A 23,679-nucleotide genomic window follows, 5' to 3' on the forward strand; every position below is an offset into this window, starting at 1 on the left:
GCGTGTACAGAGCGACTCTTTCCACTTGCTGGTGTGTTTCCCATAAGTGAACTCTGTGTTATTGTTAGCGTCCAGGTAGTGGGACATAGTAGTGCTGGGCATTGCTGTGTACTTAGCTGTCATATTGCTTATCATTGTGTCGTATTGATGTTTTCTAATTTTTCTTTTTATCTGTGTGTACGTTTTAATGCAATGTATATCTATGTCACCTTTTTTGGTTGCATTTTTAGCCACTTCGTCCACCCTGTCATGATACGTTACCCCAACATACGAGGGCAGCCAAGTGAAAGTTACCCCTTGCCCTGCGCAACTCATGTCATGTACAACATTCCTACACCGGCTTACTATACCTCTGAACACAGGACCACTGCTGCTTAGCGACTCCAGGGCTCCCATACTGTCAACATAAAATCGCACATCACCCTTTCCTTTCTTGATCTCCTCCAAGCCACACAGCACAGCACACAGTTCAGTCTGGGTTAAGGAGATGTCGTTGCTTAGTCTATAAGAGTGTTCAGTCTCAGCCCAAGTGTCAATTTCGGGAACATATTCCCTAATTAGTACTCCACAACCCGCTAGAGAAATGCAGAAAGGAAAAGTCAACAAAAGGAAAATGAGAGAAAGAAAAAAAGGAAGAATAATTAATATGAACTTGTGTGTGTGTGTGTGTGTGTGTGTGCGCATTATAATCATTCAAGTCTCTGCATATCAAAGTAATCTCTCTCTCTCTCTCTCTCTCTCTCTCTCTCTCTCTCTCTCTCTCTCTCTCTCTCCCTTCCCTTCCCTTCCCTTCCCTTCCCTTCCCTTCCCTTCCTTTCATTCCTTCCTTCCTAACTGTCTGTCCCCCCTCTCCCTCTCTCCTTCCTTCCCTCCTCCCCCTTCCCCTCTCTCTCACAGGCTCTCGGAACTTGGTCAGCACGTCGGTGTCAGGATGGTCGAGCTTCTGTTTGTGAGAGAACGAAACTACAAGAGGGAGACCAAGCTACTCAGCACTCTACTGTTTGTTAAAGGGACCATGTGGAAGGTGAGTGTGTGTGTGTGTGTGTGTGTGTGTGGAGGTAGAGAAGAGAGAGGAAGGAAAGAGTTAGAGGAAGAGAGAAAGGAAAACAGGAGAGGAAGGAAGAAGAAGGAGGAGGAGGAGAAAGAGAGAGAGAAAGGAAGGAAAAAGGAGAGGTTGAAGAAATGGATGGAAGGGAAGGAGAGAGAGAGAGAGAGAGAGATGTAATGAGTGACTGTGTGTGTGTACCAATTTTTCTGACATACTTTTCTCTCTCTCTCTCTCTCTCTCCTCCTCCTCTAACCTCTCCTCCTCTCCCTCCCTCCGCAGTCTCTCTTCGGCAAGGAGGCGGACAAGCTCGACAGGGCAACGGACGATGAGCGGATTTTCTACCTGATCGAGAAGGAGCCGCTGGTCAACCGCTTTGTCTCGGTGCCGCGCGACAAGAGCTCCATCAACTGTGCCGCCTTCGTAGCCGGCATCATCGAAGCAACGCTGACCTCCACTGGCTTTGTGAGTGCCGACGCTGCTGCTGTTGTTGTTGTTGTTGAAGTTGTTGTTGCAGAAAGAAAGAAAGGAAGGAAGGAAGGAAGGAGGGTAGATAGATAGATAGATAGATAGAAAAAAACTAAAATAAATTAAGAAACTGTCCATAAAAAAAGATGAAGGACAGGAAGAGAGGAAATAATAATAATAATAAGAATGTAGGAAGAGATGAAGAGGAGAGAGAGAAGGAGGAGGAGGAGGAGGAGGGAAAAGAAGGTAGGGAAATACAGGAGGGAGGGGAGAGAAAGAATGGATGGAAGAACAGAGAAAGAGACAGAGAGAGAGAGAGAGAGAGAGAGAGAGAGAGAGAGAGAGAGAGAGAGAGAGAGAGAGAGAGAGAGAGAGAGAGAGAGAATGGTTAGGTTAGTGACAGCCAGAGCCACAGAATAGGAAATTGTGTGTGTGTATTTTCTCTCTCTCTCTCTCTCTCTCTCTCTCTCTCTCTCTCTCTCTCTCTCTCTCTCTCTCTCTCACCCACTTATTCACCCACCCACCCACTCACACACTCACTCACTCACTCTCTCTCCCCGACAGCCGGCCAAGGTGACGGCACTCTGGCACAAGGGAACCACGTTTATGATCAAGTTTGACGACACAGTGATGACGAGAGACAAGCAGTTGGAGGGACGCTGAGAAGAAGAAGGAGGAAGAGGAGGAGGTAGAAAAAAAGAGAAGAGAAGAGTGAGGGAGAGCGGAGGAGAGGAAGAGAGAAAGGAAGAATGGGATAGAAAGAAGAGATGAGGAGGAGAAGGAGGAGGAGGAAGAGGTAAAGAACGAGGGAGAGAGGAAGACGAAGAGGAAGAGAGAAAGGAAGAATGAGATATAAGGAGGAGGAGGAGAAGGAGGGGAAAGAAGAGAAGAAAAGGAAGGAGAAAGAGGAGGAGGAAGGAGGAGGAGGAGAGAAAAAATGGATGGAAGGAAAAGGGAAGGAGAGGAAGGATGGAGGAAACAGAGAGAAGGGAAGGAAGGAAGGATGGAGGGAAATGAAGAGAAAGGAGGAGGAGGAGGAGGATATTGGAAAAGGAAGAGAGGAGGAAGAGGAGATAAGAAGCTACATAAGTCTTATTCATCATTATTATTATTATTATTATTATTATTATTATTATTATTATTATTATTATTATTATGTCTTTGTATTATGTTGCAAAATAAATATATGAATGAAATGAATGTTGTATAATTATTTGTGTGTGTGAGAGAGAGAGAGAGAGAGAGAGAGAGAGAGAGAGGGGAAGGGAAATAATGAGGGAGGAAAGGAAGGGAAGAAAGGGAAATAAGTCCATGTACGTTTTTTGGCAGCCTGTACGTGTGTGTTTGTGTGCGTGTTTGGATGACTGTGTGCGTTTTTCTGGGTCCATATGTACGTTTTTGTCAGCCTGTGTGCGTGTTTGGGTGACTATATGTGCGTTTTCTGGGTCCATATGAACGTTTCTAGCAGCCTGTGTGCGTGTTTGGGTGACTATATGTGCGTTTTCTGGGTCCATATGTACGTTTTTGGCAGCCTGTGTGTGTATTTGTGTGCGTGTTTGGATGACTATGTGCGTTTTCTGGGTCCATATGTACGTTTTGGGCAGCCTGTGTGCATGCGTGTACGTATTTGGGTGACTATATGTGCGTTTTCTGAGTCCATAGCTATGTACGTTTTTGGCAGCCTGTGTGCGTGCGTGTACGTGTTTGGGTGACTATGTACGTTTTCTGGGTCCATGTACGTTTTTGGCAGCCTGTGTGCGTGCGTGTACGTGTTTGGGTGACTATATGTGCGTTTTCTGGGTCCATGTACGTTTTTTGGCAGCCTGTGTGCGTGCTTGTACGTGTTTGGGTGACTATATGTGCGTTTTCTGGGTCCATGTACGTTTTTTGGCAGCTTGTATGCATGCGTGTACGTGTTTGGGTGACTATATGTGCGTTTTCTGGGTCCATGTACGTTTTTTGGCAGCTTGTATGCGTGCGTGTACGTGTTTGGGTGACGATAATATATGCGTTTTCTGGGTCCTTATGTACGTTTTTGGCAGCATGTGTGCGTGCGTGTACGTGTTTGGGTGACTATATGTGCGTTTTCCGGGTCCATATGTACGTTTTTGGCAGCATGTGTGCGTGCGTGTACGTGTTTGTGTGCGTGCTTGGGTGACTGTGCGTTTTTTTCTGGGTCCATGTACGTTTTTAGTAGCCTGTGTGCGTGCGTGCCGTGTTTGTGTGTGTGTGTGTGTGTTTGGGTGACTGCGTTTTTTTCTGGGTCCATGTACGTTTTTGGTAGCCTGTGTGCGTGTGTGTACGTGTTTGTGTACGTGCGTGTTTGGGTGACTGTGTGCGTTTTTTTCTGGGTCCATGTTCGTTTTTGGTAGCCTGTGTGCGTGCGTGCATGCCGTGTTTGTGTGTGTGTTTGGGTAACTGTGTCTGTGTGCGTTTTTTTCTGGGTCCATGTACGTTTTTGGTAACCTGTGTGCGCGCGTGTACGTGTTTAAATTGTGTGCGTACGTGTTTGGGTGACTGCGTTTTTCTGGGTCCATGTACGTTTTTGGTAGCCTGTGCGCGTGCGTGTACGTGTTTGTGTGTGTGTTTGGGTGACTGTGTGCGTTTTTTTCTGGGTCCATATAAGTTTTTGGTAGCCTGTGTGCGTGCGTGTACGTGTTTGTGTGCCTGTATGGGTGACTGTGCGTTTTCTGAGTCCATGTACGTTTTTAATTGGTAGCCTATGTGCGTGCGTGTACGTACGTTTGTGTGTGTGTGTGTGTGTGTGTGTGTGTGTTTGGGTAACTATGTGCGTTTTCTGTGTCCATGTATGTTTTTGGTTGCCTGTGTGCGTGCGTGTATACGTGTTTGTGTGCGTGTTTGGGTGACTGCATGTGTGCGTTTTTCTGGGTCCATGTAGGTTTTTGGTAACCTAGCTGTGCGTGCGTGTACGTGTTTGTGTGCGTGTTTGGGTGACTGTGTGCGTTTTCTGAGTCCATGTACGTTTTTAATTGGTAGCCTGTGTGCGTGCGTGTACGTACGTTTGTGTGTGTGCGTATGTGTTTGGGTGACTATGTGTGTTTTCTGGGTCAATGTACGTTTTGGTTGCCTGTGTGCGTGCGTGTACGTGTTTGTGTGCGTGTTTGGGTGACTGCATGTGTGCGTTTTTCTGGTTCCATGTACGTTTTTGGTAACCTAGCTGTGCATGCGTGTACTTGTTTGTGTGTTCGTGTTTGGGTGACTGTACGCGTTTTTCTGGGTCCATATGTACGTTTTTGGCAGCCTGTGTGCGTGCGTGTACGTGTTTGGGTGACTATTGTGCGTTTTCTGGGTCCATGTACGTTTTTGGCAGCTTGTGTGCGTGCGTGTACGTGTTTCGGTAACTATATGTGCGTTTTTTGGGTCCATGTACGTTTTTGGCAGGCTGTGTGCGTGCGTGTACGTGTTTAATTGTGTGCGTGCTTAGGTGATTGTGTGCGTTTTTCTGGGTCCATGTACATTTTTTGGCAGCCTGTGTGCGTGCGTGTACGTGTTAATTAGTGTGCGTGTTTGGGTGACTGTACGTACGTTTTTCTGGGTCCATGTACGTTTTTGGTAGCCTGTGTGCGTGCGTGTACGGGCTTATGTGCGCGTTTGGGTGATTGTGTGCGTTTTTTCTGGGTCCATGTACGTTTTTGGTAGCCTGTGTGCGTGCGTGTACGTGTTTGTGTGTGCATGTTTGGGTGACTGTGTGCGTTTTTTCTGGGTCCATGTACGTTTTTGGTAGCCTGTGTGCGTGCGTGTACGTGTTTGTGTGTGCATGTTTGGGTGACTGTGTGCGTTTTTTTCTGGGTCCATGTACGTTTTTGGTAGCCTGTGTGCGTGCGTGTACGTGTTTGTGTGTGCGTGTTTGGGTGACTGCGTTTTTTTCTGGGTCCATGTACGTCTTTGGTAACCTGTGTGCGTGTGTGTACGTGTTTGTGTGTGCGTGTTTGGGTGACTGCGTTTTTTTCTGGGTCCATGTACGTCTTTGGTAACCTGTGTGCGTGCGTGCCGTGTTTGTGTGCGTGTTTGGGTGACTGTGTACGTTTTTTTCTGGGTCCATATGTACGTTTTTTGGTAGCCTAGTGTGCGTGCGTGTACGTGTTTGTGTGACTGCGTTTTCTGAGTCCATGTACGTTTTTGGTAACCTGTGTGCGTGCGTGAACGTGTGTGTGTGTGTGTGTGTGTGTGTGTGTGTGTGTTTTGGTGACTGTGCGTTTTTTTCTGGGTCCATATGTACGTTTTTGGTAGCCTGTGTGCGTGCGTGTACGTGTTTGTGTGACTGTGTGCGTTTTCTGAGTCCATGTACGTTTTTGGTAACCTGTGTGCGTGCGTGTACGTGTTTGTGTGCACGTTTGGGTGACTGTGTGCGTTTTTTTCTGGGTCCATGTACCTACGTTTTTGGTAGCCTGTGTGCGTGCGTGTACGTGTTAATTAGTGTGTGTGCGTGTTTGGGTGACTGTGCGTTTTTCTGGGTCCATGTACGTTTTTTGGCAGCCTGTGTGCGTGCGTGAACGTGTTTGTGTGTGATTCCATAAAAAATAAAGTCTTGTGTATACGTACATGTTTTAATAATGGCCCACTTAATTATGAACCTTATATTCTTGATTCTTGATTGTTGATTGGCGTTGTTGTACGTGTCTTTTAATAATAGTTTTGACTGATTATTTGATAGTTTATCGTTGCAGGTAAACAAATTGACTGATATATAGATTGATAAGTTTATTGTTGATTTTAAACTATCAATCAATCAATCACTACAAAGGAGAAGCCTATAGGGTGTTAGTTCTTCCTCTTGATATTAATTTTGTTCCCAGTGTGTTATATATAATTGTCTGCCCAAGTTTCTTCTTTTCTTCTTGTCCAGGGGGAGGTACGGCGCCCCGGCTCCCTTGTTGTGCCTTGTTGTGATTTAATGCATTTTCTGTTGTGGATATGCAGAAATAAGAAAGAGGACAATTATACTGCAAAGACCATGCATAGAAAATGAAGAAAATATCATAGGACAATTAATCTTCAACGAATTAAAGATACAAGAATCCAAGGAAATAGTGAAAATTTAAGAGAAAGCCAACGAAAACTATCAATCAATCAATCAATCAAGAACATAATGGAAACAGCAGCCTATAAATAAGAAGACTTGGAACAGCATCAGGGAAGCGCCGACACAAAGGTCAAGCCTTTAGACCTGACCTGACCTGTGCATTCCTTCCTACCATTGTATCTTTTTAGTTTCCTGGTGCTACCTACCAAGGGCGGATCCAGCCTTGAGTTTTGGGGGGGGCCAACTGTTCATCGACGACGGACTGTACACATGGAATTAAGTCACATCGGATTGCATTGTGCTTTTCAGGCCGAAGAGGCCTTCCTTCTCAGCGCTTAATTCCGATTCGCTTGTGCATTGAGGCCATAGAATTGGATTTTGTTTTATGTAGTAGAGCGATGCAGTATCGACTATCGAGTTCTACATGATATGTATATGATTGAGGGAGGCTGACAGTATCTGTAACGAATTTCTTTGGGGGGGGCCAAAACATACTCTCAGAGCGTTTGGGGGGGGCCATGGCCCCGTGGCCCCCCCCCTGGATCCGCCTATGCTACCTACACATGTATTAATAGTTGTATAATCACACTCTGTCCTGCCTGGTGGATGGGATGGCATGTTCCTCCCTTCTCCCTTGTTGTTTTACTTGCAACAATAAACTATCAATCAATCTTCTTTTGTGTAAATCAAGGCCTTTATTTTTTTAGCTCTTGTCCCCTACCATATTGTATCTTTTTAGTTTGCTGGTGCTACCTACACATGTATTAATAGTTGTATAATCACACTCTGTCCTGCCCGGGGGATGGGATGGCATGCTCCTCGATCCCTTCTCCTGTGTTGTTTTACTTGCAACAATAAATTATCAATCAATCTTATTTTGTCTCTGTATTCATTCCCATCTAGTGCTTGGGCAATGTTCTCCGTCCCCACATTTTATTGTCTTATTGTCCAGAGGGAGGTACCGCCCCCTCCCTTGTTGTGCTTTCCTTCCTACCAGTGTATCTTTTCAGTTTCCTGGTGCTACTTAATTACACATGTATTAATAGTTGTATAATCACATTCTGTCCTGCCTGGGGGTTGGGATGACATGTTCCTCCCTTCTTCTTCTTCTTCTTTTGTGCAAATCAAGGCCTTTATTTTTTTAGCTCTTGTCCCCTACCATTGTATCTTTTCAGTTTCCTGGTGCTACTTAATTACACATGTATTAATAGTTGTATAATCACATTCTGTACTGCCTGGGGGTTGGGATGGCATGTTCCTCCCTTCTCCTGTGTTACCTACAACAATAAATGATCAATCAATCTTCTTTTGTGCAAATCAAGGCCTTTATTTTTTTTAGCTCTTGTCCCCTACCATTAATTGTATCTTTTTAGTTTCCTGGTGCTACTTACACATGTATCCTGATTGATTGATTGATAGTTTATTAATTGTTGCAAGTAAAACAACAAAGGAGAAAAGAGGAATATCCTTATAATTGTATAATACCACACTCTGTCCTGCCTGGGGGTTGGGATGGCATGTTCCTCCCTTCTCCCTTGTTGTTTTACCTGCAACAATAAACTATCAATCAATCAATCAATCAATCAATCTTTTGTGCATGAATTAATTAAGAAACACCGCCGAGATGGACCGTGGAGAAGAGATACAAAGATGAGCAGGTCAGAAGAAGAGGAAGAGGAAGAGGAGTCAGCCCAGCGGCCCCAGCCAGGCACACACCGTCACGGGCTAGCCCACGCCACCCCTGGACTACCTGGACTGAAGAGCAGAGTGTCAGGAGAGCACCAGCAGGAGGAGGAGGACCCACGAGGCGGTACAGGTGGAAGAAAGAGGAGGTGGAGGAGGCCGCGGAGGGTGTGTGGTGGCCGCGGCGGGTGTCGGGTGAGCCAGTGAGTGTCGCCAGGACCAGGCACGCCCCCAGCACGCCCACAGCACGCCCAGGAACACCCCCAGCACGCCCACAGCACGCCCAGGAACACCCCCAGCACGCCCACAGCACGCCCAGGAACACCCCCAGCACGCCCACAGTACGCCCAGGAACACCCCCAGCACGCCCACAGTACGCCCAGGAACACCCCCAGCACACCCTCAGTACGCCCAGGAACACCCCCAGCACACCCTCAGTACGCCCAGGAACACCCCCAGCACACCCTCAGTACGCCTGGCACACCCACAGTACGCCCAGGCACACCCCCAGCCCCTCCGGCACACCCATTCACCGCCCGCCGCCTGCAAAGGGTATGACCATCACCACCACACCAGTAGCCCATCACCACCACACCAGTAGCCCATCACCACCACACCAGTAGCCCATCACCACCACACCAGTAGCCCATCACCACCACACCAGTAGCCCATGACCACCACACCAGTAGCCCATGACCACCACACCAGTAGCCCATCACCACCACACCAGTAGCCCATCACCACCACACCAGTAGCCCATCACCACCACACCAGTAGCCCATCACCACCACACCAGTAGCCCATGTTCACTGGAGACTAACTCATTGCTGTGTAATTGTTTCAGGATGGTATTATTTTGGTCGAGGTCATTCTCAAGCTCGACAATTCTCGCCTGTCAAATTGCAGACCTTGTTTTTCCTTTCCTTGGGTAATATTGAAGAGAGGGTATCAACCTCTGGCAAAGGTAATACTCACAACATGGATTCTTTTTTGGTTCCTGAATGCTGTGCAGTAACAAATGACTTACGGAAAATAGAAGGGGGGTTGAGAGGGTGAAGCCCCCATTAGACAGGTTATGATAGGTAAAGTTAGGTTAGGCTTCAAGCTGTACTGTTGTTGTCACTGGTGGCGGCAGCTTTGGCGGTGAGCCACAGGTTCATGCTGCCCATGGCCGCACGGGTTCCCATACACATTTCACAGCTTTTTTTTACATTTTTCATCTCTACCCTTTCCTATAGTTTTCCGAGAGGTTTAACCCCTTCAAAACGAGAACGCGCATACTGCATCCTTGCGTGCCCTGTACCATATCCGAGGATGCGCATGCTGTGTCCTGGCTTGCTTTAGCCAATATACAAGTTATTTTATCTCTATATTTATGCTTACATCTCAAAATTATCAATTAACTTATATATGTTTCTTTATGTGCACCATTTAATTCTGCATGTTTTCATATATAATCTATGATGATTATGTTGAGTTTATGGCTGAAAACTTGTTATAATCAATAGCGACATTTGAAATTTGGCGCGCGCGGCGATCCCAGATACAGCGCAGGGTGCTGTTTTGGCCCGGTTGTAGTGAAGAAGTTGATGGGAATTAACTAACTTAGCCTTCTCTAACCTAACTAAATCTTATCTAACCCAACCCTGCCTGTGTCCTGCTGCCAAGATCCAATAAACAGAAAGTGATGGTCAGACAGCAAAGCAATACAGCTGTGTTGTAACCTAGTCTAACTAAGTCTAACCTGACCCAACCTAACCTAGCCTAACCCAATCTAACCTGACCTAACCTTTTTTATTATTATTATTATTATTATTACTATTATTATTATTATTATTATTATTATTATTATTACTTGATTTATTAATGATTTTATTCTCAGTAATTACTCCTATTATTATCATTATTATTATTATTTTTTCCTGCTTTATCTCTTTAGCTTTCTTTGTCCTTATGTCAATCTTCCTTTCTTTCGTAAATCTTCTCTCAAGTATCATTTTCTTTCTTCAGTATTTCAGTGTTTGTTTCTTCCACATCTATTTTTTAACTCTTATTCTTACTGTTTCTCTTTTTTACTCTTTTTCTCTTGTGTCCTTTTTTTTGTGAACTTTCTCTATTTCCTGTTTCATTTTCATTATTTTTTTTTCTTTTGATTCTTATTTCCGCCTTCCTTTATTTTCTCTCATTTCTTCATATACAGTCGTCCCTCAAATAGTACGGGGGTTACGGACCCAGGATCCCCGTACTATTCGAAAATCCGTATAAACTTAGTGCCCCCTCCTTAGAAACACTCCTGGGCTGTGTTTGAGTTAGGGAATTGGGACTCTCGGAACATCCCGAGTGCTCTCAAATGCGTGCAGCGGCAGCACGAGTTGCCAACTCGGCACGCCTGCTGGCTCCCAGCCTTGAGAGGTGGAGCACCTTCGTGCTGTGATTATGTCATCAGCAAATATGGCTGCCCAAACAAACACATATAAGTGGTATTTCTCGCTACGGCAACGTAACTTATCCCAAAACGTAACTTCTCCTAAATTTGAATTCTGCTTTCAGCAGGTGTCATGGTAGAACAGTGTTGCCACTCACGCCATGGCTACTTGGTGCGACGAGCGGAAAATTTAAAAATCCTAAAAAAATTCTTCCATGACAATCCATATAAAACCGAAACCGTACTATTGGAAACTGTACTATTTGAGGGATGACTGTATTCCCATTTTATTCATCACCTCCCTCTTCACTTCTTTCCTTCCCAATCTTTCTTTCTCTTTAACCTGGTAGCAGCGACGGGCCAAATATGTGGCTTTACTGTGTACCAGCGACGGGCCAAATTCTTGCCTTGACATAAACACCCTAAAATGTATATATATGCATTTGACCACATATACATTGATACATATGATATAATGGTGTGTGTGAGTGATGATTTTTTCTCATTAATTCACTTAGAGGGGTCTTTAAGAAACATGATCGTCGCATCTACCGGGTTAATTTCCTTTCCTTATGATTTCTCTCACTCTGTATTGCTCTTTGTGTGTCTTTCATTTTATTTCGAAGCTCCCTTCTTGCTTTCATTTTTTCTTTTTCTATCCTTATCTCATACTGGGTTCATTCATTCGTTCTTTCTCTATTTTTTCTCTATTTTCTCGCCATCTTTAACTTCCTATTTTATCTTTTTTTTTTTCCTTCAAGCTTACTTTATTTTATTTTTTTACATTTGACCCTCTCTCCTGTGGAAATCAGAAGTAGTGTTGGGAGGCTACGTGTCTTATATATTTAGATCATATACGATTACAGACACACGGTAAGGGAGAAATATGGAATATAAAATGTACAACCATTATTGTTCTTATTCTTCTTCTTATTATTATTAGTCATTATTATTACTATTTTTTTATTTTATCAGCGCCGCAAAAGTTTTTCTCGGTTGATCTCCCATGACACAAAAGTCATTGAAAAACTGAGAAAAAGTCATAAAAGTTGTTTTACAGAAAATTATCTGGCGCACCCTGCTGTGAAATCTGTTTCTTTCTAGGTTGTTGCATTTGGCTGGAATTCCATGATTCTCAAAAAATTCCAACTTTTTACTGGTGCGACATATAGAAAAAAAATATTGATGAAAAGTTGCTCATTTTATCACAATGGAGTCTGAAAAATATAGTTTATAATCTTTGACCTGGAAATTTACTGCCTGCAGAGAGCCAAAGTTGTGGTGAAACTCAGTAAATAATTTTGGTAAATTTTTGTAGTTTTTTTCATTCTAGAATGAATCTTATTGAATAAAAGTTGTAGAAAGTCGTCCCTATAACTCAAATGCAAAATCAGATTATGATTTGAACTGACCGTTTGGCTGGAATTCCATGATTCCTGAAAAATTCCAACTTTTTACTGGTGCAACATACAGGAAATATAAGAAGAAAAGTTGCTAATTTTATCGTGATGGCCTCTGAAAAATATAGTTTATAATCTTTGATCAGGAAATTTACTGCCTACAGAGAGCCAAAGTTACCGTGAAACTCAAAAAAAATATTTTGTAGTTTTTCATTCTGGAATGAATATCATTGAATAAAAGTTGTAGAAAATCATCCATATAACTCAACTGTGAAATCAGATTATGATTTGTACTGACCGTTTGGCTGGAATTCCAGGATTCCCCCAAATTCCAAGTTTTTACTGGTGCGACGTACAGGAAAATTTATGGAAGAAAAGTTGCTCATTTTATCATGATGGAGTATGAAAAATATAGTTTATAATCTTCGACCTGAAAATTTGCTGCCTACAGACAGCCCAAGCCCAAGTTGTGGTGAAACTCAAAAAACTGTTTTTTGTAGTTTTTCATTCTGGAATGAATCTCATTGAATAAAAGTTGTAGAAAATCATCCGTATAACTCAACTGTGAAATCAGATTATGATTTGGACAGACCGTTTGGCTGGAATTCCATGATTCCCCAAAAATTCCAAATTCCACTTCCCACTCCTTTGAACACTCCTGTGAACAAGATATTGGTTCATCTAGAACACCAGGCAAATCATTGAGGTGTCAAGACTACGCTGAGCACGCACACAGCGAGCAGAAACTAAAGGAAGACCGCCAAAACAGATCGGCTGAGGGAACATAATCGCTCTGCAGACGCCGTGATGCGTAGGCAGGAATTATAGACAATTTTTAGCATGGAGTCGTGTAAGGGACAAAAGAGGTGCCAGTTAGTCACTTAGGATTAATAAATACATAGTTACGTGTGCCGTTCAATTTCCAGAGAGCTTCTCGTTTTCTGCCGGTGGCGTCATGCTTGTCGCCCAAGTTAAAAAAATTATATGACGCCGTCGTCATTAAGGGGTTAATATCTTCATCATCCTTCACCCATTATTCTTATTGTTATTTTTTATTATTATTATTATTATTATTATTATTATTATTATTATTATTATTATTATTATTATTATTATTATATTACTATTATTGATAGTGATACTGTTATAATAATAATAATAATAATAATAATAATAATAATAGTAATAATAATTATTATTGTATAGCGTAGAGTAGTATTCGATACTGTATGGTATTGTATAGTATTTTAGTATAAATACCTCACATTTTAATATTTCCATATTCCATATCTTATCCATATTTTCTTAATCATACGTCTACATTCATACATGACATAACCTCCCAATGTTGTACTTTTGCTTTCCTCAGGAGAGAGAGAGAGAGAGAGAGAGAGAGAGAGAGAGAGAGAGAGAGAGAGAGAGAGAGAGAGAGAGAGAGAGAGAATCAGATAGCAATGAGGTAGCCAACTTAGAAAAAAAAAGGTATCAAGCTAAAGAATGAAATAGACTAGAGGAAACTGATGAGAGTGTGTTGTGGAAGAAGCATTACATTGCCAAACTGCCTGGGATCAGTCTTGTGGTGAGTAGTATCATATGCCAAGATAAACACAAACTCTTCACAAAGCAGACTGAGGATTGGAGTGTGTGTGTGCATATATATTTATACAGTAGAGCCCCATTTAGCGCGAGAATTAGGTGGGTGAACGTGGTCGCACTAACTGAATTTGCGCTAATTGAATAAAGTAACCAATATGAAAAAAATTATTTGGTACACACATGGGTCTGAATTTTGGGTTAGATAATTACTCAAAATAATCACTCGCATTAAAAAAAAAAAACCTACAATTGGCTGAGCTCTGAAAACACGCTTGTGATTCTCTGGGAGTCCGATGACGTCATCGCTGGCGCTCACCCGGTAAACGGCCTCGCTGCCTTAAGGCAGTATCACACTGGCCGTTTTCTTCTAACCGTTGTGGTTACTGGCAACGCCTGTGTGCCCATACGGGAGCGAGTTATCGGTTCACCGTAACCTGGTGTCACACTGAGCCCTTTTCTTCCCACCGCGTTGGCAGCAGCTTGGGCAACCGGCAAATCCAAATTTTCTGGGTGTGCTTCACACACGGCCAAGGTCAGTTGCCCGTATCCACATCCACAACGTAAACAAAGCACTTGCCCTGTATCAACATGGCGTCGTCTGCTAAAGTAAGGGCTCTTGCGGCTTGTGCCGCACAACTTAAACAAAGCACTTGCCCTGTATCAACATGGTGTTGTCTGCTAAAGTAAGGGCTCTCGCGGCTTGTGCCACGCATCATGGCGGCTTGGCGCAATTTTCAAAATTCAGTCATGGTGGCTGCTCGCGCTAACTGAGGCTTTTGTGCTAATTAATTATTTTCTTGGTAGATGGTGGCTCGCATTAATTGCAGTTCGCACTAATTGATCTCACGCTTAGTGGGGCTCTACTGTATGTATATATATATATATATATATATATATATATATATATATATATATATATATATATATATATATATATATATATATATATATATATATATATATATACAGTGGAACCTCGGAATACGAGTAACTTAGTGTATGAGTAAATTAAAATACGAGCATTTCAACTCGTAAAAAATCGATTTAGAATACGAGCAAATGTGAGGAAATGGCAAGCATCCGCCTGTGACTGTTTTGAAAATCCCGCGCGGCGACTGCAATCTCATGGCAGCCGCCCAAGTTATTGGTCGGCCGAGCACATGTACACAGTCAGTGTTTGTCTGAGGTTGGGCGGGTGAACTGACGTGCTTTCTGATCACTTCTTTGAGTATTTTCACCCACATAACACACAATGGCGCCCAAGAGGAAGACAGGTGCCACTGAAGGCAGTGAGAGAAGGAAAAAAGGATCAATAACAATAGAAGATAAGAAAGAGATCATTGAAAAGTCTGAAAGGGGTGTTCGTGTGTCTCAGCTTGCTATGCAGTACGGTCGTTCTACATACGAAGTTGTATTGTTTGTGTAATTCAAAAAAAATATACCAATATATTTAATTTTTTTCAAAATTTTTTGGGCCTGGAACGAATTAAGTGGAACTCCATTAATTTCAATAGGAAAAGTCGTTTAGAATACGAGTAAATTGGTTTACGAGCTCGGTCTTGGAACGAATTAAACTCGTATTCCAAGGTACCACTGTATATATATACACAAGTAACTCGATTTACGCATGTTTGGTTTATGCGTTTTTTAAATAACGCGGGGTCCAAAATCCATATAAATGTGTAATTTACACGTTATTTCACTTATACACGATATTTTATGGAGTGGCCACCAGATGTCTCACACAACTGGACTCACACGGCGCCGCGGCCACACATCTGAGCTCAGTTCTTCCCGCGCGCCACTTGAACAACAATACAGTACCCACGCTGCCACGCTACTCAACAATAGGGGTGGGCAAGTACCAGTACCAGTACTGGTACTAAAGGTACCAGCTATACGGTACAGTTCCGGTACCAGACTGTTCGGTACCGGTACCAATACTAGCCAGTCGCTCATGGTGTCCCTCATTTTTTCCTCACACGAGTGAGACTGAGACTGAGTGCCTGAGTGGATATCTCGGTGATATGGATATTCTCTCTCTCTCTCTCTCTCTCTCTCTCTCTCTCTCTCTCTCTCTCTCTCTCTCTCTCTCTCTCTCTCTCTCTCTCCACTAAATGAAGTGAACATTTATTTTTCGATAGAAACCTACCTCTTGTTTGATTTACATTGTTTTTGTTTTACGTGACCGCTAAAAGGACACAATACTCTCATATATATATATATATATATATATATATATATATATATATATATATATATATATATATATATATATATATATATATATATATATATATATATATATATATATATATATATATATATATATATATATATATATATATATATATATATATATATATATATATATATATATATATATATATATATATATATATATATATATATATATATATATATATATATATATATATATATATATATATATATATATATATATATATATATATATATATATATATATATATATATATATATATATATATATATATATATATAGTTTACTTAGTTTACAGTGTTTTTTGATTCTGAGCCAAAACAACAATTTGATTTATGAGTGGTGACTTGGTATATGAGCTTCCTGTTTGTTCCTTTTTTATTTTTATTTTATATATATATATATATATATATATATATATATATATATATATATATATATATATATATATATATATATATATATATATATATATATATATATATATATATATATATATATATATATATATATAGTCATCCGTTCGCGGGTATTTCGTTCGGACTTGGCGCGATCTGCGAAACATGAACGGCGGGACTATAACCCTATGGGAAAATATGCATTTGGGGAAGTCACCTCTGACACGTCATATAAAACATGTTTTTTTCGTTCTTTTTAATGACTGAAATGAGACAAGACCTTGTTAGACAACAGCCCAATTTGCGATAAGTAGCCCAATCTGGCAACACTGCAGTGTGGCGGCGCGTGAATTTTTTTTTTTTAGGATAATTTTTCTATTAGAAAATCTTGACCAATAGCAGTCGTCCCTGAGTGAGCTGCTGGCCAATAGGAAAGCATGACGTCACAGTCTAACTGTGACGTCACTCAGGAGCAACCTAACGTCCATTGCCCCGCCTCCCTCCTCTCTCCCTTCCCCCCTCCTCTCTGCCTCCCTCCCTCCCTCCTCTCTGCCTTCCTCCCTCCTCTCTCCCATCCCCCCACCACACAGCCACCCACCCACCACACAGCCATACAATTTAGCGTCAATGCATCCGCGTATACGCGAAACAGGGGCCGCGTATAAGCGGGGGGGGTCACAATTAGTTGACCGCGAATACGCGAAACCGCGATGGGTGAGACCGCGAATGGCGGGGGGTGACTGTATATTTTTTATTTATTTATTTTTTTTTTTTGTCGCCACCCCCCCGGGTGGGGACACAGGCTATATGGAGGCCGGCATGGTCAAGTGTGTACTTCCCTTCGAGGAGGGACCACAAACCCTTGCCGGGTGATGGCTCATGAAGGGGAAGGGAGGATGCCGATAGACCGACTCTATTGGCTTATGTCAGCCTACCTGACCAAGTTGGTTGTTTGGCGAGGACTGGCATGTCTCTTTGTACAAGTTGAAGACATGAGCGTGGGTTTCCTTTGTTCGCTGCAAGACGAGACTGCTCAGAGCAGAAAACAATGGGAAGAGAACCTTAGGGCTGCCACCTTGATCTAAAACAAATAAGGAACGCAACATCCCTTCCTCCAATACAGAACGAATCCATATTTTAAGGAACTGATGGCAACCCTAAAATTTCTCTGGCCTGCCATGACTGACAGCCGCTGCCCGCTGCTAATGAAGGCAAGAGGAAGGGGGAGAGACGTTACGACGCGTATTTTACACGCATTTGAGGAAGACTCTTAACAAACATCATTTTATGGACTGGTTTTGTGGTTCACCGAAAAATGCACTCACTAAATTTAAAAAATACTGAATTTTATCTGCTTAAGAATTCAGACAGCCAGATACGGAACAAATGGCATTCCATATTTTAAGGAAAGTGTGGCAAGTTTGCAACCCTAAGGTGTCATCTGGCGATATATGGCCTTGAATGACCCTCCATTCTTGAGACTTTTTCTCCTCCCTCCGGTAATCCACCAGAGCGCTCTGTTTTGTCCATATGATTGGGATGAACAAACACTATTTCTCATTTTGTCACATCAAGGACAACACGCGTTAATTTAGTCACAGTTACGGGATCCACAGTCCTAGCTACAGCTACTTAGCATCATTGCGTGCAATGGAGTTTCTTAACCCTTTCCTTGCGCGCGGTGTGGACGCGACTATCCCCTCAGGCGCAGTCGGGGAGCCCAATGGGGGGTCTCTTTTAACTTCTGTATCTCAAAAATTATTCATCACAGCTAAAAACCAAAAACACCATTGGAAAGAGGAGGTCCAGATCTATAGGAGTCAGTTATGTATGTCTCTCTTGCGAACGTACATGCACATTCAGGGAGTGTTGAATGTTAACACTTACGTCGGTGTGTGCCGGATGATCAGCCGTATTGAGGGAACTGCGAACATCTTTTCTTCAGATTCTGGCAAGGGAGTATTGCCAACTGCAATATTTACAACTATTTGGTCAAAGAATCAGTCAGGTGATAGGTGAAGCTATGCAAAAATGCCGCTGTATTGGGCAAGAACATCCACCAGTTACTCGTCTGTACATTTGCCGCGCTGGGCTGATATGATTTTCCACTAAATTTAGTGAAGAATCCACTCAATTGGCAATCCTGTGTTGTGAGAATAGTGCTGGAACACTCATACGCGGGCGATTTGAGTGTGGGTGGAGGTTGCAGTGGGCGTTTAGCGCCACCAGCAAATACGCCTAATGCCTGCTGCAAGCGTTTAGCAATGAAAGGGTTGAAACGTCCTTCTCTACAAAATATTGACAAATGGCATTGTTTCACTTTCTTGTTTCCAACGATGACGTTGATGTTTTCATACCGGGAAGTTCTTACCTATCATTCAGTGATGTTTTAAAATGGTCTGTGGCGCAACAGTAACACAACAGTAACCTCGTGAATTCTATGTCCACCCCCCACTTGGCAGGGTTACCCATAAGAAGCTCAGGAAATGGTCATCACCATAGGCCGCAAAATGGAGAAATAGGCACTTGTAAATATCCAATAATAACCTATCTTCTCAATATATCATCAATATTATCCACATATTGTTTGTTTATTAATCAAACAAAGTTAAACAGTTTTATGAAGAAGGTCTGTTCTACCTCAATGATCCCTGTCTAGTAAGGAAATGTAGCGTGTCTGCGCATGTTGTCAGGCTTGGTGTACAGCCGTCCATTAGTTTGTTTACGTGCAAGCATAAATGTCACTTAATTTTCTTCCTGACTGGTGTTATTTTATATGAAGTAGTGGTAAGTACTACTGTTATACACTGTTACTTTAAAAAAGAGTTGCCGTTGTTGCTGTAAAAGCGATCGCCACCTTGTTTACGTTTGCAGTTTAATTTAAGTGCCATTGCTGCACTAACACCTCACTAGCCAGTGACCCAAAGCTGAACCTTGACCTTATAAGACACAGGGTGACTTTCAGGGACATTTTTTTGGAAAAGTGTGTCTTGTAAGCCGTCAAATACGGTATATAAGGAATAATGGTATCAACCCGTTTTCACAGAATACACCAGGCATTTCAAGGGTAACAAAAGTGTTTTATAATAAATGGAAATCGAGTTTTGGATAAAAAAATGTAAATTTTTTGCAGTCACCTTCCTTGGAGTGGTTTGGCATGGGTGCGACAGTGAAAGGAGTGAAGTGGTGGAGTGGGTGAAGCATGGTGCATTGAGATGGTTTGAACACCTGATGAGAATGGGGGAGAATGAATTCATGAAGAGAGTGTATGAGGGAAGGATTGAGGGAGGGGGTGTCAGGGGAAGACCACCTGTGAAGTGGATCAATAGGGTGAGTGGGTATTGGAGCGAGAGAGTTGGAAGTAGCAGGATTGAATGTGTTGATAGGGAGTGCCAGAACAGGGAGAGATGGAGGCACTTCCCTGGAGTGAGGGAGCAGGACATCAGAGATATGGATAGATGGATAGACCTTCCTTTGATACAAGAATCAGAAATTTGATTATTCTCAAATACTATATACAGTCGTCCCTCAAACAGTACGGGGGCTAGGGACCCAGGACCCCCGTATTATTTGAAAATCCGTATAAAATTAATGCTCCCCATAGAAACACTCCCTGGGCTGTGTTTGAGATAGGGAATTGGGACTCTCGGAATGTCCCGAGTGCTCTCAAACGGGTGACACAGCAGGACGAGTTGCCAACTCGGCATGTCCACTGGCTCCTGGCTTTGAGAGGTTGAGCACCTTCGTGCTGTGATGATGTCATCAGCAAACGCGTAGGGTAGGCGGTGGCCGAAGTGATAGCGTACTGGACCCACATTCGCCGCGTGATGGATGACGCGGGTTCGAATCCTCACGCTACCACTCGGATTTTTCAGTCACCGCCGAGTGGCTTAAAACTACCCACATGCTGTCCTGAAGACCACCCATCAACCCGGACTCTAGAGGAAGCCGTCCAAGCGAATCAAGAACGAGTTCCGGGGGGCAGCATGAGCCAATGCAAGATGGCGCCACTATAAACACTCACCTGCGCCAGAACGGGCTGGGCTGACCATCAGGCCCCACCTGGAAGATGCCTACCGGCGCAATAGGCAATAACGTAAAAAAAAAAAAAAAAAAAAAAAACATGGCGGCCTAAATAAACACATATAAGTGTTTCCATTGCATTTCACCTCTCTGTGCCACCATAACCACTGCAGCTTCCTTTTCATCCTCTTTTGTAAGGAGTTCGTCAGCCACGACAGCTAGTAATGCATGTTAAACTTCGCCAGGAAGATCAGCGTATGACATTTTGCTGTGAGTTAGATGCCGCTACCATAGCAACGACGAGGCTTAGTAAAAGGACAGCCTTTATCTCCACTCTTGGAGCACGGGCAGTTAATGCGGCAAGAATTTCTTTTCACTATGATAGATACAGCGAACACTGCTCTCATTCACGTGGTATGCTCTCCCTACCGCAACGTAACTCTTCCCAAAATGTAACTTCTCCTAAATCTGAATTCTTCTGCAAGGTGAACACCTTTCTCAAATGCTTTGGGGTCCTTTCAGCAGGTGTTTTGGTAGAACAGTGTTGCCACTCACGCCATGGCTACTTGGTGTGACGAGCGGGAAATTTTAAAATCCTAAAAAAAATTATTCCATGACAATCCGTTTAAAACCGAAACCGTACCATTGGAAACCGTACTATTTGAGGGACGACTGTATATGAACACCATTACAAAAATGATCCCATCATGTGGATAGGTAGATAGATAGATAGACAGATCATCAAGTACACACACACACACACACACACACACACACACACACACACACACCAGTTAAAATAAAAGTCATTCATATCAGTACAAGAATCAAAGCAGGCTCGCACTTTCTTAATATCCTCTTTATTTATCCTGATATTACTATACAAACACCATAACAAAATTTCTTATATGAGTTAGGGGAGAGAGAGAGAGACAGTTGATTCCCCCATGGGAGTGCTTTCCTGTGTTTTAGATGGGGGAAGATATGATGCTCAAATAATAATAATAATAATAATAATAATAATAATAATAATAATAATAATAATAACAAAGAATGTCACTGTGTGTGTGGAGGGGTGGAGGTGGAGCAAGGCTGTCCAGACCTCTGACCCTCTCTTAATCCCAGGGACTAAGGCATCTGTCAGTATCTGACCCTTTCTGGGTTTTATGGTGCTGGCCTCTCTCCAAACTTTCAAGTCTTGAGTGACTGTACCTTGATGGAACAGGCATGGAGGATGTCCTTCCTGCAGTGGGCTGTTAGGAGGCCATGTACCTTGTTGGAACAAAGCATTACATTAACACCTTTTCTCTTATGTACCAGGAAGTGTTGTCGACCTCGCTGGGAGGAGCACAGTGCCAAGGGTCAGCACACGACCCTATGTGTCCTAACGGCCACAGTGAGGGTCTGAGGAGAGGAGTGAAGCACCAAGGGACAGCACATGACGCTTGCTGGCTGCTGCAGCTTCCCTGAGGTTCCTGCAAGACCTGCTGACTCCTCACCCCAGGAGTGGTGGGCAGAGGAAGCTACAAGGCCAGGCAGCAGCCTGAGTGTCGGGACCACCAGGAACACTGCCACTGCTGTGAGGACCAGAAGAACCACCACCATTACTACCAATAACAACACCTTGCTGCTGGCATTTCCAGCCATAAAGGAAAGGGAAAGTTTGAGTGTGAATAGATTTGCACACACTGGTGAGGGACACCATGAGTGACCTGAGTATGGGGAATGACTCCCAGGGAAGGACGACCTCAGCAAATACACTGACACACACTTGTGAAGGACCTCATGAATGCCATGAGTGTGGCAAAGGTTTAGATACCAAAGTGCCCTGAACAGACACACCCTTACACACTCTGGTGAAAGACCTTATGAATGCCATGAATGTGGTAAAAGGTTTACACAGAAGAGTAATCTCAACACACACACCCTTACACACACTGGCGAAACACCTCATGAATGTGAGGTTTGTGGAAAAAGGTTTGCACTGAAGTATCACCTCAACACACACACTCTTACACACACTGGTGAAAGACATCATGAATGTGAAGTGTGTGAAAAAAGGTTTACACAGAGGAGTCACCTCAACACACACCCTTTACACACACACTGTTGAAAAACCTCATGAATGCCATGACTGTGGCAAAAGGTTCAGTACAGTGGGTAACCTCAACAGACACAACCTTACACACACTGGCGAAAAACCTCATGAATGTAAAGTTTGTGGTGAAAGATTCACTCAGAAGAGTGCCCTAAACCTACACAACTACACACACACTGGTGAAAGACCTCATGAATGTGAGGTTTGTGGTAAGAGATTTATTAGGAAGAGTTATCTCAAAGTTCACACTCATACACACACTGGTGAAAGACCTTATGAATGTACAGTTTGCGGTGAAAGATTCACTCAGAAGAGTCACCTCAACAAGCACAGCCTTACACACACTGGTGATAGACCTCATGAGTGTCAACAGTGCGGGAAAAAATTTGGTGCAAAGTCTGTATTGGAGCAGCACGCCTTCAGACACTGGCCTGAGAGAGTTCAAATGTGAGTGTGTGGGAAGCACTTCAAGATGAAAATAGATATTGCCCAGCACATGGAGACCCATTTCTGAGGTGTTGTGTTGTGCTGAAGTTCTGCTGTGTGTGGGAGTGTAGGTGGTAGCTGAGGTGGTGGTGGAGGGCCGTATGTAGCATAAAGAAACAAAAGTACTGACTTGTAACAAATAGTGATTTTGTGAATGTGATGAGTTCATTATTTTCATCCCCAGCTGCATGTGGTTGGTGGAAGCTGTTATTTGTTTAAGCAGTAGGGAAATAAGCCCTCTCCTTCCCAGTAACCCCTCCCCTTCCTTCACAGTAACCCCTTCCCTTCCTTCCCAGTAACCCCTCCCCTTCCTTCACAGTAACCCCTTCCCTTCCTTCCCAGTAACCCCTCCCCTTCCTTCACAGTAACCCCTCCCCTTCCTTCCCAGTAACCCCTTCCCGTCCTTCCCAGTAACCCCTCCCCTTCCTTCACAGTAACCCCTTCCCTTCCTTCCCAGTAACCCCTTCCTTCCTTCCCAGTAACCCTCCCTTCCTTCCCAGTAACCCTCCTTCCTTCCTTCCTTCCCAGTAACCCTCCCTTCCTTCCCAGTAACCCCTTCCTTCCTTCCCAGTAACCCTCCTTCCTTCCCAGTAACCCTCCTTCCTTCCCAGTAACCCCTCCCTTCCTTCCCAGTAACCTCCTTCCTTCCTTCACAGTAACCCTCCTTCCTTCAGTAACCCTCCCCTTCCTTCCCAGTAACCCTCCTTCCTTCCCAGTAACCCCTCCTTCCTTCCCAGTAACCCCTTCCTTCCTTCCCAGTAACCCTCCCTT

General features: G+C 43.3%; 2 protein-coding genes and 1 pseudogene across 2 annotated transcripts in view; all 3 read left to right on the plus strand.

The window, feature by feature from the left end:
* LOC126988392 (trafficking protein particle complex subunit 5-like) overlaps positions 1 to 2,477 on the plus strand; it is a 14,045-nt gene extending 11,568 nt beyond the window's left edge. Inside the window, exons 4-6 of the mRNA XM_050846457.1 lie at positions 898 to 1,024; positions 1,328 to 1,510; positions 2,078 to 2,477. Of these exons, the coding sequence (XP_050702414.1) occupies positions 898 to 1,024; positions 1,328 to 1,510; positions 2,078 to 2,176 (409 nt within the window). The 3' untranslated portion in view covers positions 2,177 to 2,477. The remainder of the gene's footprint in view (positions 1 to 897; positions 1,025 to 1,327; positions 1,511 to 2,077) is intronic.
* Positions 2,478 to 3,629: 1,152 nt separating this feature from the next.
* Positions 3,630 to 22,143, plus strand: LOC126988326 (DNA-directed RNA polymerase II subunit RPB1-like). Its single transcript, XM_050846383.1, has 3 exons — positions 3,630 to 3,667; positions 8,182 to 8,792; positions 21,645 to 22,143. The coding sequence occupies exons 1-3, from the start codon at positions 3,630 to 3,632 to the stop codon at positions 21,710 to 21,712; spliced, it is 717 nt and encodes a 238-aa protein (XP_050702340.1). The 3' UTR covers positions 21,713 to 22,143.
* Positions 21,763 to 23,068, plus strand: LOC126988327 (zinc finger protein 239-like; annotated as a pseudogene).
* The last annotated feature ends 611 nt before the right edge of the window (positions 23,069 to 23,679 follow it).

Source organism: Eriocheir sinensis, chromosome 69 (assembly GCF_024679095.1).
Source record: "Eriocheir sinensis breed Jianghai 21 chromosome 69, ASM2467909v1, whole genome shotgun sequence".
NCBI classification, from domain to species: Eukaryota; Metazoa; Arthropoda; class Malacostraca; order Decapoda; family Varunidae; genus Eriocheir; species Eriocheir sinensis.